This window comes from Leucopleurus acutus (genome assembly GCF_964270905.1).
Source record: "Leucopleurus acutus genome assembly, chromosome: 3".
Classification (NCBI taxonomy): Eukaryota; Metazoa; Chordata; class Mammalia; order Artiodactyla; family Delphinidae; genus Leucopleurus; species Leucopleurus acutus.
The window spans coordinates 59,606,833-59,620,880 of record NC_139145.1 but is presented as its reverse complement, the minus strand read 5'-3'; the positions used below and the strand labels follow the sequence as shown (position 1 = coordinate 59,620,880).

Below are 14,048 nucleotides of genomic sequence, written 5' to 3'. Positions count from 1 at the left end.
TGACACTACTACAACATGGAGGAACCTTGAAAACATTATTTTAAGTTGAAGAAACCAGTCTCGAAAGGCCACATATTCTGTGGTTCTATTTATATGAAATGTCCAGGATAGGTAAATCCACAGCGGCAGAAAGGAGATTCTCGTTGCCAAGGGCTGGGGGGATTTAAAGAAAACACCTGGGAAGGATAAACCCAGGAAGCCTCTATCAGCCATTAGTGTCTTGGTGTGAGTGAGTTTATTGGATCTCTGAAGAGAAAATGGGCCGGGAGGGAGCTGATGCTGCAGAGATGTTCTGCCTGCTGCCAGCTCCTGCAACTGCTTTTCTCCCTTGCTCTTGGAGAAAATCTCTGCTCATCTTTCAAGGCCCAGATCAAGTATCTCTTCATCCTGTAAGGCTCCCCTCCCGCCTGCCTGGGATGCCCCCTCTCCCGTGTTAAGTTGCCTGTCTTTCCTCTTCAGTGTGTTAGAACAGGCAGACGCTTTGAGTTCAGGTTTTAGCTTCCTGCCATTTGAGGGGACTTTGGGAGCCAAGACTGTGACCCCTCAGCGCTCAGAACAGCGTCTTGCTTGAGTTAGGCCTCGCTGAAGGCTTGAGTTGACAGGACACATGGGTGCACCTGTGATTAAACAGCTAGCCTTTCTAAGCCCCCAGGTAAGGGGCAGACCCAGAAGCCTCTCCAGGGCTTCCACGATCCTGTGACACCCCAGGTCACACCTGCCTGCCCTCTGGGGCAAAGCCAGGCCCGGCCCGATATCCCAGGACTTGGTACAGCCACCCCGGGACAGTCCACCCAGAAGGCCACACCCGCAAAGAAAGTTCAGCAACAGGATGAGAGCTGAAGAATGATCTGATAGAACTGGAGAGAGATACACAAGACCACAGAGGGCCGAGGAGTGGCCCAGGAGTGGGGCCTGCACTGGGCGTGCCGCTGGGGTGGGCTGGACTGGTCAGGAGGATAGCTGCCTGGGAGAGATGGCGCAGGAGGAAGAATAAAAATGGGAAGGAGAGGCCGACTACAGTTAGGGTCGGAAAGGTCATTTGGGTCGGATTTGTGAGAGCTGGGCTGTGGGACCGAGTCCTCGTTCTTTGGCTCCATGGGTTGGGGAGTGACAGGTCGAAAGCATCTTGAGGCTGCTGCTCTGGTCCAGGTTCAGCAGGGATGAAACCTGGGCCAGGATTGCCCCTAAGGTGGGGCTGGAATGAAAAGGACAGACGTGAGTGAAAGATCCAGAAAGAAGACGGACCAGGACTCGCAGACTCAAACCTGGTAGATCCAGTGGTAAGGGAGATCGAGGAGCTGAGAGGCTGGGAGGACAAGGGAGGTCCCTTACAACACGGCAGACCGGGTCTGAGCCAGGCTCTCCTCTGAGGGTCACAGGGCAGGGTTCTCGTTAGACTGCGCTGGGTGTAGGGGGTACTGGAGGGCTGTCTGGTGGAAACACGGGATGAAGGGAGATGCAGGACTGGAAGTGAACCCAACAACCAGGTAGCCAAGTGGTACGCGGAGGCTGGGTGTCAGGAGGAGGAACGAGAGCTGTGGGGTTCTGAGGACTCAGGCTAGAGTGGAGGGGGCGCGACCTGAGGACAGGCAGCCTTGATGACTTTCCAGTCAAGGGCAATAACCAGAGGACAGCCCAGCAGGGAGGCTGCCTCCATGCCGAAGCCGGAGCTGCCTCTGCGGAGGGGGGAAGCGAAGGGTGCCGTGGGCTCCTGACCTTGCACGTTTCCCAGGGAGGGGATCACCTGTGGGAGGGGGTCCTGCCATCCCTGACCTGAGGCTGCCCCCAGGGGCCCGGGGCACCCAAGCCTCCCACCCGTGGCCCCGTGGAGCAGGCTGCCTGCACGCGGGCGCCCAGCAAAGCAGCGGGCAGGCAGCTTGTGCGCACCCTGGGTCTGCCTCTCCCCGGAGCCCCGCTTCAGGCAGCCCAGCCTCCCATAATTGCCTTCTAAAAATATCCTTCCCCCCACCCCCACCTCTTGATTTCAAAATATTTAGTTTTCAGGGTATTTAAAACGAGAGCTGGCGGCTCTTCCAGGTCCAGATAACAAAGCTAAACATTTATGCTTCGACTGCATTTCTCTGAATCGGCTCAGATCTTGGGGCTTGATACGGCAGTGGCAGGAGGGAGAGGAGTCAAGTGCAAGATGGATCATGTGCGGGCCTCCCTAGGGCTGGGGGGCAACTGGCCCACCCCCACAGAACCCCTCTAGGACCCCTCCCTTCGTTGGGGGACCACCTACCGCTGTTGACGAAGAGCCGGCCCCTGACGGTGTCCTTCCCCAGGATGTTCTCAGCCTCGCAGACGTACTCCCCAGCGTCCTCCACCTTCACCTTGTTGAACTGTAGTCGTGAGTTCTTTCTGGTTAGGGAGGGGATAAGAGGCGAAGAGGCGTGAGCCAGGGCTTAGGCTGGCCGTGGCTCCCCAGCAGTCACCCAGAGGTCACCTCTCCCTGCACAGCCACAGCGTCTACGCAGCGTGGACGGGAAGTAGATTCCCTCCAACCAGCCATTGCTGGGGTCCAGGTGGAGTGCAGAGTCCCCAGGGCTGGAGGGAGACCTGGGCACCCAGGACAACATTGGAATTCTAAGTCCATGAATCGTCACATTCACTTTTCCAGGGCTGGGCCTTCTCTGTAACCATTTTTCTAGGGGAGGAAAGTGGAGTCCTTAGGAAGTCGCATGGCCACCTTCCTCCTTTTCCTTTAGTGCCCTTCTCTCAGGCCTGCTGTGTCTCCCCCCACCGCCTTCCAGTAGAGCAGCTGCTGGCTCACAGCTACCTCAGCCTTCCCTGAGAAGCGGTAGCCCGTCACTCTAGATAAGCCAGGCCTATTTCCAGATACCCGGCAGGGCCACCAATCTAACAGGTTCCCATGGCAACTGTGCCCAGCCTCCCAGTCCAAACCTGTAGCTCTCTCCTGCCTTTGTGTCGGCCCTGCCACTAAGGGGCACTCTGTGGCCTCCTCAAGGGGTTTCGCTTCATTCATTCAACAAATGTTCACCGAGTGCCTTCTGTGTGCTGGGAGCTTGGATACCTCAGGGAACAAAAAGATCCTATCCTCAAGGCCTGACTTGACCCTCGTGGCTAATCTGGAGGAGGACAGGATAGGACAGATGGGAAAACTGAGTCCCAGAGGGGCTTCCGGACTTGTCCAAGGGTACCCGGCAAGGCAAAGGCAGAGGTGGGTAAGGAGCTGGAGTTGGTGAGGACTTGGGCCCCAAGCAGCTCGTGGGCTGTCTCCTGGAGCCTGACGCTGAGGCTGACCCCTCTGTGGAGGGCTTTGCACCCAGCCCTGCATGCCACGAGTTGTGGGGCGAGGCCTGGGCAGAGACTTCAGTGCTGTGAGTGACTCCAGGGCACCTGGCCCTGCTTCCCTTCTTCTTTCTGAAGACGCTGCCAAACCTCTCCTTCCTTCCGTGGGCTTCCCTGCACTTGCCCGCGGTGCCTGGGCTCCGTAGGATCTGTTCACACCTCCCATCCCTCCCCCTGCCCCAGTGCTCTTTAGGGCCAGTCTGAGCTCCAGATTAAACCCTGGGACCCCAGCCTGGTCCCCGGGGGAAACAAAAAGTAGCATGAAAATTTCTTAACATGATGTAACCTCCTCCTCTTTTAGTCCCGAGTTAAAAAATCAGATTCCCAGAATATGCGCAGTGGGTTGGAGGAGTGGTGGCATGGGAGGTAGGGTAGCCGAGCTGTCCTGCCCTGGGCCCAGGGATGGAAAGACAGAGCCATGAAGCTGATGGGGGAAGGTGTGCATGGTGAGAAGAGAGGCTGCACCAGGGGAAGGAGGAGATGGCAAAATGACCCACATCCCTCCCCGGGCTGTGCTTTGGGGACCTACCTGTCTCCTGAGCTCCACCTCAGCCTCTGATGCTGGGTTCTTCCTAGACCTCCTCATTCCAAGATCCCCCAAACCAGCCTCCATGAGCTTGTCTTGTCAAAAAGGCCCTGTTGCCGTGGTGATGTCCTTGCCGACGTTACAGTGACAGCTGCCTGACTCCATGCCACCCCTCCCGGCTCACGCCATTCTCTGTCTCCTTGGCCTGGTGTCTGCCTACAACCCTCTTCTGTCAATTCAAGTTTGTTCTCTTCATTAAACAGAGCCCTGGAGGCCCCTCTGGCTAAGACAGCATTTCCTTCCTGGCTCCAGCCTAATTAGATGCCACAGATCTCAGCTGTCCCGAACCAGGCTTCTGCTTCCTGACCACCAGCTCTTCCCTGACATTAGATGAGCAGAGGAGGGGATCACCTGAGGGTCTCCGGGTCAAGAAGGTATAGGGGACACAGACTCAGAAGCTCCTTGTCACCCACCCACAGCTGAATTCACAGGAGCTGCCCTTACACGACATGACGTGCAGCAGGACAAGGTGGAGCTAGGCTCACAGTTACCTGGAGGAATGAAAGCTAAAACCAGAAGGAAGGGCTTCCCGCACGAAGGGGTGTGAGATGTGTGGAAAGGTGGGGGTGCGGGGAGAGCCCCTCCCCTTTAAGGTGCCAGAAAGAGGCAAGGAGACATAAACAATGACCCCTAGGTTTGCTGGCTGCAGACATCTTGGGTTACCAGGCGTGTGATGATCTCCCCAGTTCCAGGAAGGTGGCCCCAGCCTTGCACAAGAGGCTCTGGGGTCAGTGCTGAAGGGTAGGGCTCTGTGGGGCTCTCAGGCCCCTAAAGAGTGCGGGCAACTACGTTTCTCTTCTCCTCACTCCTAGCTCCAGTCCGAAGCCCCAAGGACTCAGGACTCCCTCCCACCTTCTGGCAGGCCTAGTGCCCGCTTGCTAGGCTGACCTAGGTCTGCCCCTGTGATGGACACCCCTCCCCTCCTTCCTCAGCCAGTTTTCTGCTGGCAGGGACTAGAGATCTGGGTGGCTGCTTCCTCCACCCGTCCGCATGTTCCTCAGTGCCTATCTCCTGCTGCCTGCCTGAGGGGCCAGTTCCTGCCTGCCCCTCATAAATAAGGGAACACTCGGCTCTGCACGGGTGGGCTCCATGCCCAGGGCTGGGGAGGGGGACGGTTTTCTCCTGGCACAGGAAGCCTTGGGTGAGACACCTCAGCGGGGCAGTCCCAGAGACAGGCGGCACCCACCGGGAATGGGTCTCTGTAGACCAAGAGTGATGTCAAGACAGAGTGTGGCCTGGGCAGAACGGAGCGCTGGGAGGGCCAGAGAGCAAGCTGCAGTGCGGGTAGAAGGAAAGAGAAGATTTTGCCAGAAAGGAGACTCCTGCCCCTAACCCCTAGCCCCCATGCCAGGTGAAGTATGTGTCTAGAGGTGGCAGCTCTCTGAGTCACAACATGGGAATCAGAAGTTCTCCATCATGGCCCCTCCTCCAACCCATCGCCTCACTGCAGGGAGCCCAGGGGCATGACGGGTGGAGCAAGGCAGTTTCAGAAATGCAGCAGATGGGCCAAGGTCCTGACCGGAAGGGAGCAGAGGCACACTTCAGGCTCTCAGGGGTCCTTAGTACCCAGGAGGAGACCCAGATGATACGACCAGGCCGTTTCCAGACTGGGTGACCCATTTGTCTGATGACACTGAGGCTTGACCAGGACAGTAACTTGTTCAAAGGCCAGCCCAGAGGGTGTCCTGCCCAGTCCTAGGGGCACCCTGCACCCAGGAGAGGAGAGCTAGTCCTGCGAGATCCTCATCAATTCACACCGGAAGTAGACCTCCTCTGCCAGGCCACACAGGAGAGAGGGTGTGTCTGGGTGGTGGTCTTGGAGGCTCTCATGCTGGGAGAGACAGCCCCCCAACCATGCTATGAAGCCGTGTCTAAGGCACTGTGGGAGGAGACGGTGAGAGCTTGCTGGAGGGCTCAGGAGGGTGACCCAGAGGATGTGACATTTAAGCCGGGCCTTGGAGAATTTTGCAGAGGACAAGGTGAAAGCAGGGGGGCGGGCACTGCCAGCACAGAGAACAGTCTGGGCCCAAGGCCAGGGGTCAGGAGCACCGAGGTGTAGGGGAACAGCGAGGCAGTGAGTTACAGGCCAGGAAGGGGAGCGTCAGAAGGGCCCCAAGACCTAGGCTGTCCTGGCATACTGCAGGCTCTCGAGATCTGTCAAGCAAATGAATGAATGATCAGATATGTGCCCTGTTAGAAAGATCATCCCCTGTCAGAGTCACAGGGGTCAGTGACTCTGTGGACCCCTCGAACTGCAAGCAAAACCAGGTGTATAAAGAGCATGTTTTCTGAAGCAAGGGTCAAGGTCTTTACCAGATTCCCCACTAGAAGCTAGACTAGAAGCTCCGTGAAGGTGGGGACCGTGTCTGCTCCGATCCTTCGTGCAAACCCAGCCTCTGATAGAGTGCCTGGCACACAACTGTTGCTCAGCACATGTATGTGAGACACAGAAATGAATTCACAAAGGGGCCTGTGGCCCAGAAAAGGCGGGGTGTGGTCAAGAGTGAGACCGTGGGGGAAAAGAGGCTAAAGTCAGGGAGGGCAGAAGTGAGCAGGGAGAAGGGTGCCTCCTCCCAGAGGCGGGGTATCCACCTGGAGGGGACGGCATGGGGGCAGGTGCCGGCCAGCGGGCAGTCTGGTTCTGCCACAGCTGAGACGAGAGCACAAGGGGCAAGGCGGAGAGGCTAGACTGGGCCATTCTGGGTTAGAGATGTCTGTGGAGCTTTTCCGGTAAGCAGCCTCAGGTGACTTCTAAAAATTCACTACTGACCCAGAAAACCCCTCAAAAATCATGCAAATCATAGAGATTCAAGTCTTCGTGTTCACTTTAAGAACACTCGTGAAACTGCCCAGGTCATTAAGGGTATGCATATCCAAAAAGCCACCAAGTATCTGAAGGATGTCACTTTACAGAAATAACCTGTGCCATTCCATCATTACAATGGTGGAGCTGGTAGGTGTGCCCAGGCCAAACAGGGGGGCTGGAAGCAGGGTCGGTGGCCCAAAAAGGGTGCTGAATTTTTACTGCACCTGCTCAAAAATGCAGAGAGTAATGCTGAACTTAAGGGCTTAGATGTAGATTCTCTGGTCATTGAGCACATCCAGGTGAACAAAGTCCCCAAGATGCGGCGCAGGACTTACAGAACTCATGGTCGGATCAACCCATACATGAGCTCTCCCTGCCACATTGAGATGATTCTTACTGAAAAAGAACAGATTGTTCCTAAACCGGAAGAGGAGGTTGCACAGAAGAAAAGGATATCCAGAAGAAACTGAAGAAACAAAAACTTATGGCCTGGGAATAAATGCCGCAAAAAAAAAAAAAAAAAAAAAAAGAGATCTGTGGGGTATCTCCGGGGTGGTAACTAAGTGTTTACCTGGCAGCATGGGTCTGGAAAAAGAAAGGCCATCAAACTAGAGATGGAGGCTTGGGGGTCATCAAATATAAGAGGGTGAAATCACCTACCGGTGGAGAGGGGAGAAGAGTGAAGCCCCGAACACAGCAAAGTCCCAGCATTCGTGACGCCTGAGACAGGGTGCTCAGAGGCACAAGAGGACCAGCAGGAGGACCACAGGGGCAAGGAAGCAGGTGGCACCCATGCCAAAGGCTGCTGAGAGGCCTGGCGGCCGGGAAACTCTGAGGTCACAGGGTCTGTCGATAGCCACAACTGCAGAGAACTGGGGTTGTATTCACAGGCAGATTTCTGCAGAGCAAAGAGGAGTGGAGGATGAGCTGTGCAGAGTCAGTGGGTGCGAAACTCCCTCCACGTGGTGATGGAGGGAAGGAGCAAGATGGGGCAACAGCCGGAGGAGGAACGGGAGGCGGCAACGTGGAAGGAAAGTTTTTAGAAGAGAGGCAATGTTAGTGGTTTGTTGTGGGGGAGAGAAAGAGAGGCTGAAGTCACCAAAGAAAGGAGTTTGTTGGTGGCACAAGGGCTCTGTGTGTGCAGGAGGATGTGGGTGAGTGTGAGGGCCACGTGCGGATCAGGAATGGGATGAGGATGAGCCATGTTGTGGACTGTTTGAGAGTAATGCGGCCGGCAAGGAGCACCCCGTCTCCTGACTTCTGCTGTCTCAGTGAAGTAGGGGGAAGGGGAGATGGGGCCCCCCAAACTGTAGAAGCCTGTCCACTCCTCTCTCCAGCTCAGAGCCAGGCTTGGCGGGGAAGGGGTGAGGTGGCCTCAGAAGGTGAGCTTGATGGGCACCCTGTAGACTGGTGACACCCCAGACCCCCCTCCCAAGTTCCCTGAGGAAGCAGTGTTCTTTCAGCCATAAACCTTTGATCTGCACCAAATCCTCTTAAATTACTTTCTGTTTTCTGCCTGGACCACTTTCCAGGGTGACCAGTCCTGTCTTTGCTCCCTGTTCACAGAGAGAGAGTCAGAAAACTGGAAGCCCTGCCCAGACCCCAGACCCCTGCCTCCTCTTTCACAGGTTTCGGAGACTAAGGCCTGAGGGCAGGATGTGTACATCCGGGGTCACCTGGCAAACCAGGATCAGCCTGAGCCCAGACCCTTTTTCCATCACTTTCTGTTGTCGGACAGGTTGGAGGGTCCTCTAAAATCATCTTCATTTGCATTTTGCAGGGGTGAGGAGGAAATGATAGCTCCTCTGGAGGGGCAGGAAAGGCGGGGGCGTGCCTCAGCCAGAGAGGGAAGTCCACAGGGCCCTCAGGGCCCGCAGAACAGATGTCAGGCTTGTCCTGCCTTCTCACAGCCCCTCAGGAGAGAGGTGAGGGGCTGCCCTTGGACGTCTGGCTTCTCTGGTGCCTGGAGCCCCCTGTCTGGCCAATCCAAGGTGGAAGAGAGGCCACCTTCCACAGCCCAGAGACTCTAGAGCTTCAGATTCTCTTCCCTGGAGCACTGACTCAAAGACTAAAGTCAATTTCCATGTCACAGGGGAACTGTCTGAGATACAGACTCCTTCGACACCAGTCAAAGCCATGTGCCTTTCCCTCACCTGGCTGTCTGCCCAGTGCCAGCTTGCTGAGCTGAGGAACCAGCCCATCCTCACACGTGCCCTCCCAGACCCAATCTAGAGTCAGGGTCCTTCACCAAAAACTGCCCAATGGTGGGCTTTCCGACCCTGTGGCAGGTCCTTTGAGAAGTTTTATGCCCAAGATGGGACTCCACAGTTAAAGCTGATTTGGACAATCAAATTGCCTTCAACCATCCAGGGACACTAATTAAGCAGGTACCGTCGTCTGCAAGACGCTGGGGCAGCATCACCAGAGGAGCTGGAGCTGCAAGGAGAAACTGGGCGCCACAAAAGAGGGGGGACTGGAACTGGTTCCACAGGTGGATCTGGGGGAACAACCCTGGGCTCTTCCCGGCTCAGGCCCCTCCTTCTGAGGAAGGATCAGGGGTGGCTGGGTGGATGGAGGGAGGGATGTCGCTCACCTGCCATTGCCGTACTTGATGCGAATGTCGCGGCTGCGGTTGAGCTCCTTGCCGTCCCTGAACCAGCGGTAGGAGGGCTGGGGGTTACCAGCTGCTGCCTCACACTTCAGTGATTGCTTCTCACCCACCTGTCCCGTCTGGCTCTTCATCTTCTTCAGCTTGGGCCGGGTGGCTGTGGGGATACAAGGCAGGAGGTGAGCGTGTTGGTGGTGGGGCAGCGCCAAGCACGCGCAGCAGAGGAAGGGCCACTGTCCTTGGGGGGTGGGGAAGAGGGTGAGCCTGGGGAGCCACCCCTGCTGGTGTCACTTCCTAGTTCAAATCAACAAGGCTTCACAGAGGGTCTGCGTTGATGTCAGTGTGGGTACCGCCTGTGGAGAGTTTTCCTTCATGCCTGGAATGGTACTCAGAGCTTGATACACATTAGCTGATGAAAATCACCCCGTGAGTTCATTACAATGATTAAACCCATTTACAGATGGGGAAAACTGAGGCTCAGAGTGGTGAAGTCACTTCCCCAAGGGGCTGGAACTGGAATTCAAACCCAGGTCTCCTTGACTTCAGTGCTCATGATCTAATTCCTGTCCCAGACCCCCAGGCCTATGCTGGGCCCAGAGGACACAAGGGGACCAAAATGACAGACACAGCTCCTGCCCTCAGGAAGTTCAGTCTAGCAGAGGAGCTGGAACCTGGCATTGACATCACAGCGTGGTTTATGGAGGCCTGGGGGTGCTGAAGCCCAGAGGCGTGTCCCCCAACCTAGACTGGGGGAGGAGCTAACTCAGCTGAGAGCTAAAGGATGGGGGAGCTAGAAGGGAGGGAGGTGGCCCAGGCTGTGGTTTATCAGAATCGCACGTGGTCAGCAAGGTGAGCTGCCCTGAATGGGTGAAGTGGTGTGGCTGTGTGGGGGATGGGGCCTGGGGCTACACTGGTGGGCACAGGGCTGCAGGGCTTGCAAATGCCAAGCTAAGAGGTTTCTCCCATTTTTCTTGAACACCATTCTATTTCCACCTGCCCTGCTCTCCCATGTTTCATCTCCTTGCCCCCCTCCCTCTAACAACCTAAAAAAAGAAAAGGAAAAAGTACTCTGTTCTTAGGACAGTGATGGCAAGTCCATGCTCCCTGCTGGGGTGTGTGATAATTTCCACTGGGACAGCCCTGTAAAGGATACCCAGTGCCTTTGTGGGTGCTCTCATTTGGTCACCGAGCTCTGTAAGGCAAGTGTCATGCTAACATAAAGGGTGAAGATGAGACTCAGGTTAAGAAACTTGGCCAAGGTCACACAGCCAGGCAGCCACAGAGCCCAGGTATCTGGATGTGCAGTGTGCCAGGCTTGTAGCAGGCCGGTGTCTGCTTTTGCAGCCTCAATGGCTCTCTTTGAGGAACAGAGAAACTGGTTGAGGGGAGGGTCTGCTGGGGCCAGAGAGTTGTCTGGGGACTGACTGACCCTGTCTAGGCCATTGGTCCTTCCCACACCAGTTCAGAGTCACAGCTCAAGCTGGCTCTGGATAAAGACAGGTGAGAGGGCCTGGCTACAGGGGCCCCTCACTGAACCTAACCCTGGGCTGCTGCTTTTAGTAGGGAGTAGATGAGCGTGGGGTACAGGGGTAGAGGGAGCATGGAGAGAAAGTGCTCCCAAAGCCTTAAAAAATATAGTACATAGATTCAAAATAATGGTGCTTGTGAAATGATTTTGCTCGTTTTAGAAAATTCGAAAATACAAATGGATGAAAGAAAATAAAATCATCCATTATCCTAGTACTTACCAGTATTTAAAACACACATACACACACACACACACACACACACACACACACACACACACACACACATGCACCTACACATCTATTTTTAAACAAAGTGGGATCAGTGCCAGTAACATGTTTCTTTCATGTAATGAAACACTGTAAGCCTTTCACCTTGGCATTAACTATTAATAACATTTTGCAAACTGACTTCTATAGGACAGGCATATCCAGAAAGAGGATAATAGATACTACTTAAGAAAACGGTTCCACGAGCAAATCAGTTTGGGAAACATGTGGGTAAACATTAAAGAAGTATCTTCATTGACTTCAGTATGATTCCCCAAGTAAGGGTCTTGGAGCCTTGTTGGGAAACCCTTGACTTTATTTCCTTGAAATGCTATTATCTGGAATAAGTTCTATAACATAACAACTTATGTGTGTATATATTTATAGATATATAAATATTTTAATAGAGAATATATTCACATGATTCAAAATTCAAGAAGTGAAAAGGGGTATATGGCTTAAAAAACAGATCTCCCTCTAACTTCTGACCAAGGCCACACAGTTGCCTTTCTAGAAGGCAATCAATTTTATCAGTTCCTTTTACATCCTTTCAGAGACCTTTTAAGCATAAACAAAAACCCCTAGTATTTACACACACATTTTTTCCCTATAGCACCATTTTTAGGGTTGCATAATATTCCTGAATGGGTGAATCAGAACTTATGTAACCAATTCCTACTGTGGAGCATTCAGCATACATTCTCCCCTGCCTCACCACACCCCATCACAGACAAGCCCAGAGGAACACCCTTGCAGCTTCATCCAGTGTATCTATCCAGTGCACATCAACCTTTGCACAGATCCAGTGTATACTCCTGTAAGGGCAGCGAGGCTCCTGACTCAGACTGCCTGTATTCAAACCCACGCTTTGCTATTTGTTAGTTCTATGTCCTCAGGCTATCGCCTTAATCCTTCTGTGCCTCAGCTTCCTCATCTGTAAAACACAGGTGATAAAAACAGCTCCTACCTCATGGGATGATGACTGAGGATTATATGAGATAAGGGATGTAGAGCTCTGGCACGCACAGAGCATTTAATAAAGGTTAGCTATTACTGTTATTATTATCCACAATTATTTCCTAAGGCAATCTTCCTAAAAGTGGAATTGCTGCACCAGAAAGGTGTGCAATTTTCCTCAGCTTTACACGTTGCCAAACTGCGTTCTGGAAAGGTTGCACCAATTTGCACTCCCACCAGTGAACGATGGTGCCTGTTTTTTCCACACCTTCACCAACATGAGGTATTATCATGTATTTAATCTCTGCCAATTAGCTAGGCAAAAGATAATGCCTCTGTTGTTTTCATTTGCACTTATTTGATACCTGGTGAGGCTGACCGCTTTTCATAAGTGTATTGGCTCATTGTATTTCTTCTTTTTGAATTGCCTGTTCTTGTCTGTACTCTTGTTTTTCTACTGGGTGCTCATCTTCTTACTGATCTGTAAGAGTTCTTTATAAATAGTAAGGCTATTCACCTTTTGCTACAATGTTTTTCCCCAATTACCTGCTTCTTACATTTTTAAATGCTGGTTTATTGTTTTGGGTTTTTTTTTTTTTTTTGACACTCGGAGGTTTTATGTGTATCAACCTATCAATCTGTGGGACTTTCTGGAACTTCATTATTCTAGTGTGATTGAAGCCCTGCCTCAGCATCCTTCTCCCTTACCTACACCCCACTGTCCTCCGTCTGCTTGCTCTCGGGGCCCGTCACTCCTTATCAATAGTTATCAACCCTAGATGCTAATGAGAACCATATGGGAAGCTTTAAAAAGTGTGTCAGTGCCAGGGACATTGTTCTGGACATTCTGAAGCAGGACCTGTGAGGATGGGTCCAGGTATGTGGGTTTTAAAAATATATAATAAATATGTAACATACTCTAGGCAAGAGCACATATTGTAAGTGTAGAGCTTGACAGCTGGCTGCAAGCTGAACACATCTTCACAGGCGGCTTTGCTCCAATGTTGGGCTGACACACAGTGATCTAACCTCTTGGTCACCTGGTGACCTGCAACTAGGCTCCTCCCCCTCCTCGTGAACTGGGGACACAGAGAGCTCTTCTCAAGTTCTAAGGTGCCTCCTTCCCCTGCTTGGAGAGTGTTGACCTTCCCTGAAGTTCTGAGGTTAGGGAGACCCCTGACCCCACCCTCCCCAACCCAGGCCCCCTTCCTCCCAATGAGCCAGGGTGGGGGTGGTGGAATACCTGGTGGGAGGAGGTGGTGCTTCCTGACACGTCCTGGCGCCCTGTGCCCTGAGCCCGAGGCCACTGTTTAATGGTGGTGGTAATGGTTACACAGAGACTGACCCAGAAACAGCAGACACGACCCCAGTTCAGAGGGCCCGAGGAACTGGGGGCTTCAAGGTCGTTCCCTGCCACCAATGGGAAACCCAGGACAGCATTTCAGATGACAAGGAGCCACCCCATCTAGTGAGAACCTTGTGTGATCTGACCCGAGTGACAGTCCACTCACTTCAGAACAACCCCATCCAGTTCACTTTTTCCCCATTCATTCACCCTACTATATACCAGGCACTGTTCCGGGCCCTGCATGTACAGTGGTGAACAAGGCAGATACATTGCCTACTCTTGGGAGCCTGCATTAGAGTGAGGAGAGTAGATAATAGCAAACAATCTCAGGAAATATGAGGCAGTAATAAGCTCCTGGATAAAGGCCTTGAGGGGTGAATGAGCTTGGTGAGTTCAAGGGATAAAAGAGGCCCAGGTGGCTAGAAGATTCTGGAAGGCAGGGGAGCCTGGAGAAGTAGGCCCAGGTGACTGACATGAGGCTGTGTGAGCTAGGACGAAAAGTCTGGGTTTGTTTTGCCTCCCCCCGCCACTTTTTATGCGCTTACTAGAAAACTTTAAATTACATATGTGGATCGCATTATATTCCTGTTAGACAGCACTGGGCTAAAGGATGGCAATAAAAACCACCATACATT

The 14,048-nt window shown here is 53.3% G+C and overlaps 1 protein-coding gene and 1 pseudogene across 2 annotated transcripts in view; one reads left to right on the top strand and one right to left on the bottom strand.

The window, feature by feature from the left end:
- NRG2 (neuregulin 2) overlaps positions 1 to 14,048 on the bottom strand; it is a 179,017-nt gene that overhangs the window by 27,886 nt on the left and 137,083 nt on the right. The window contains exons 2-3 of the mRNA XM_082836860.1: positions 9,298 to 9,469; positions 2,243 to 2,361 (exon numbers count right to left, since the gene is read on the bottom strand). Of these exons, the coding sequence (XP_082692986.1) occupies positions 2,243 to 2,361; positions 9,298 to 9,469 (291 nt within the window). The remainder of the gene's footprint in view (positions 1 to 2,242; positions 2,362 to 9,297; positions 9,470 to 14,048) is intronic.
- LOC309960599 (large ribosomal subunit protein uL22-like) lies at positions 6,749 to 7,203 on the top strand (annotated as a pseudogene). Its single transcript has one exon. The product of its transcript is annotated as a large ribosomal subunit protein uL22-like (transcript).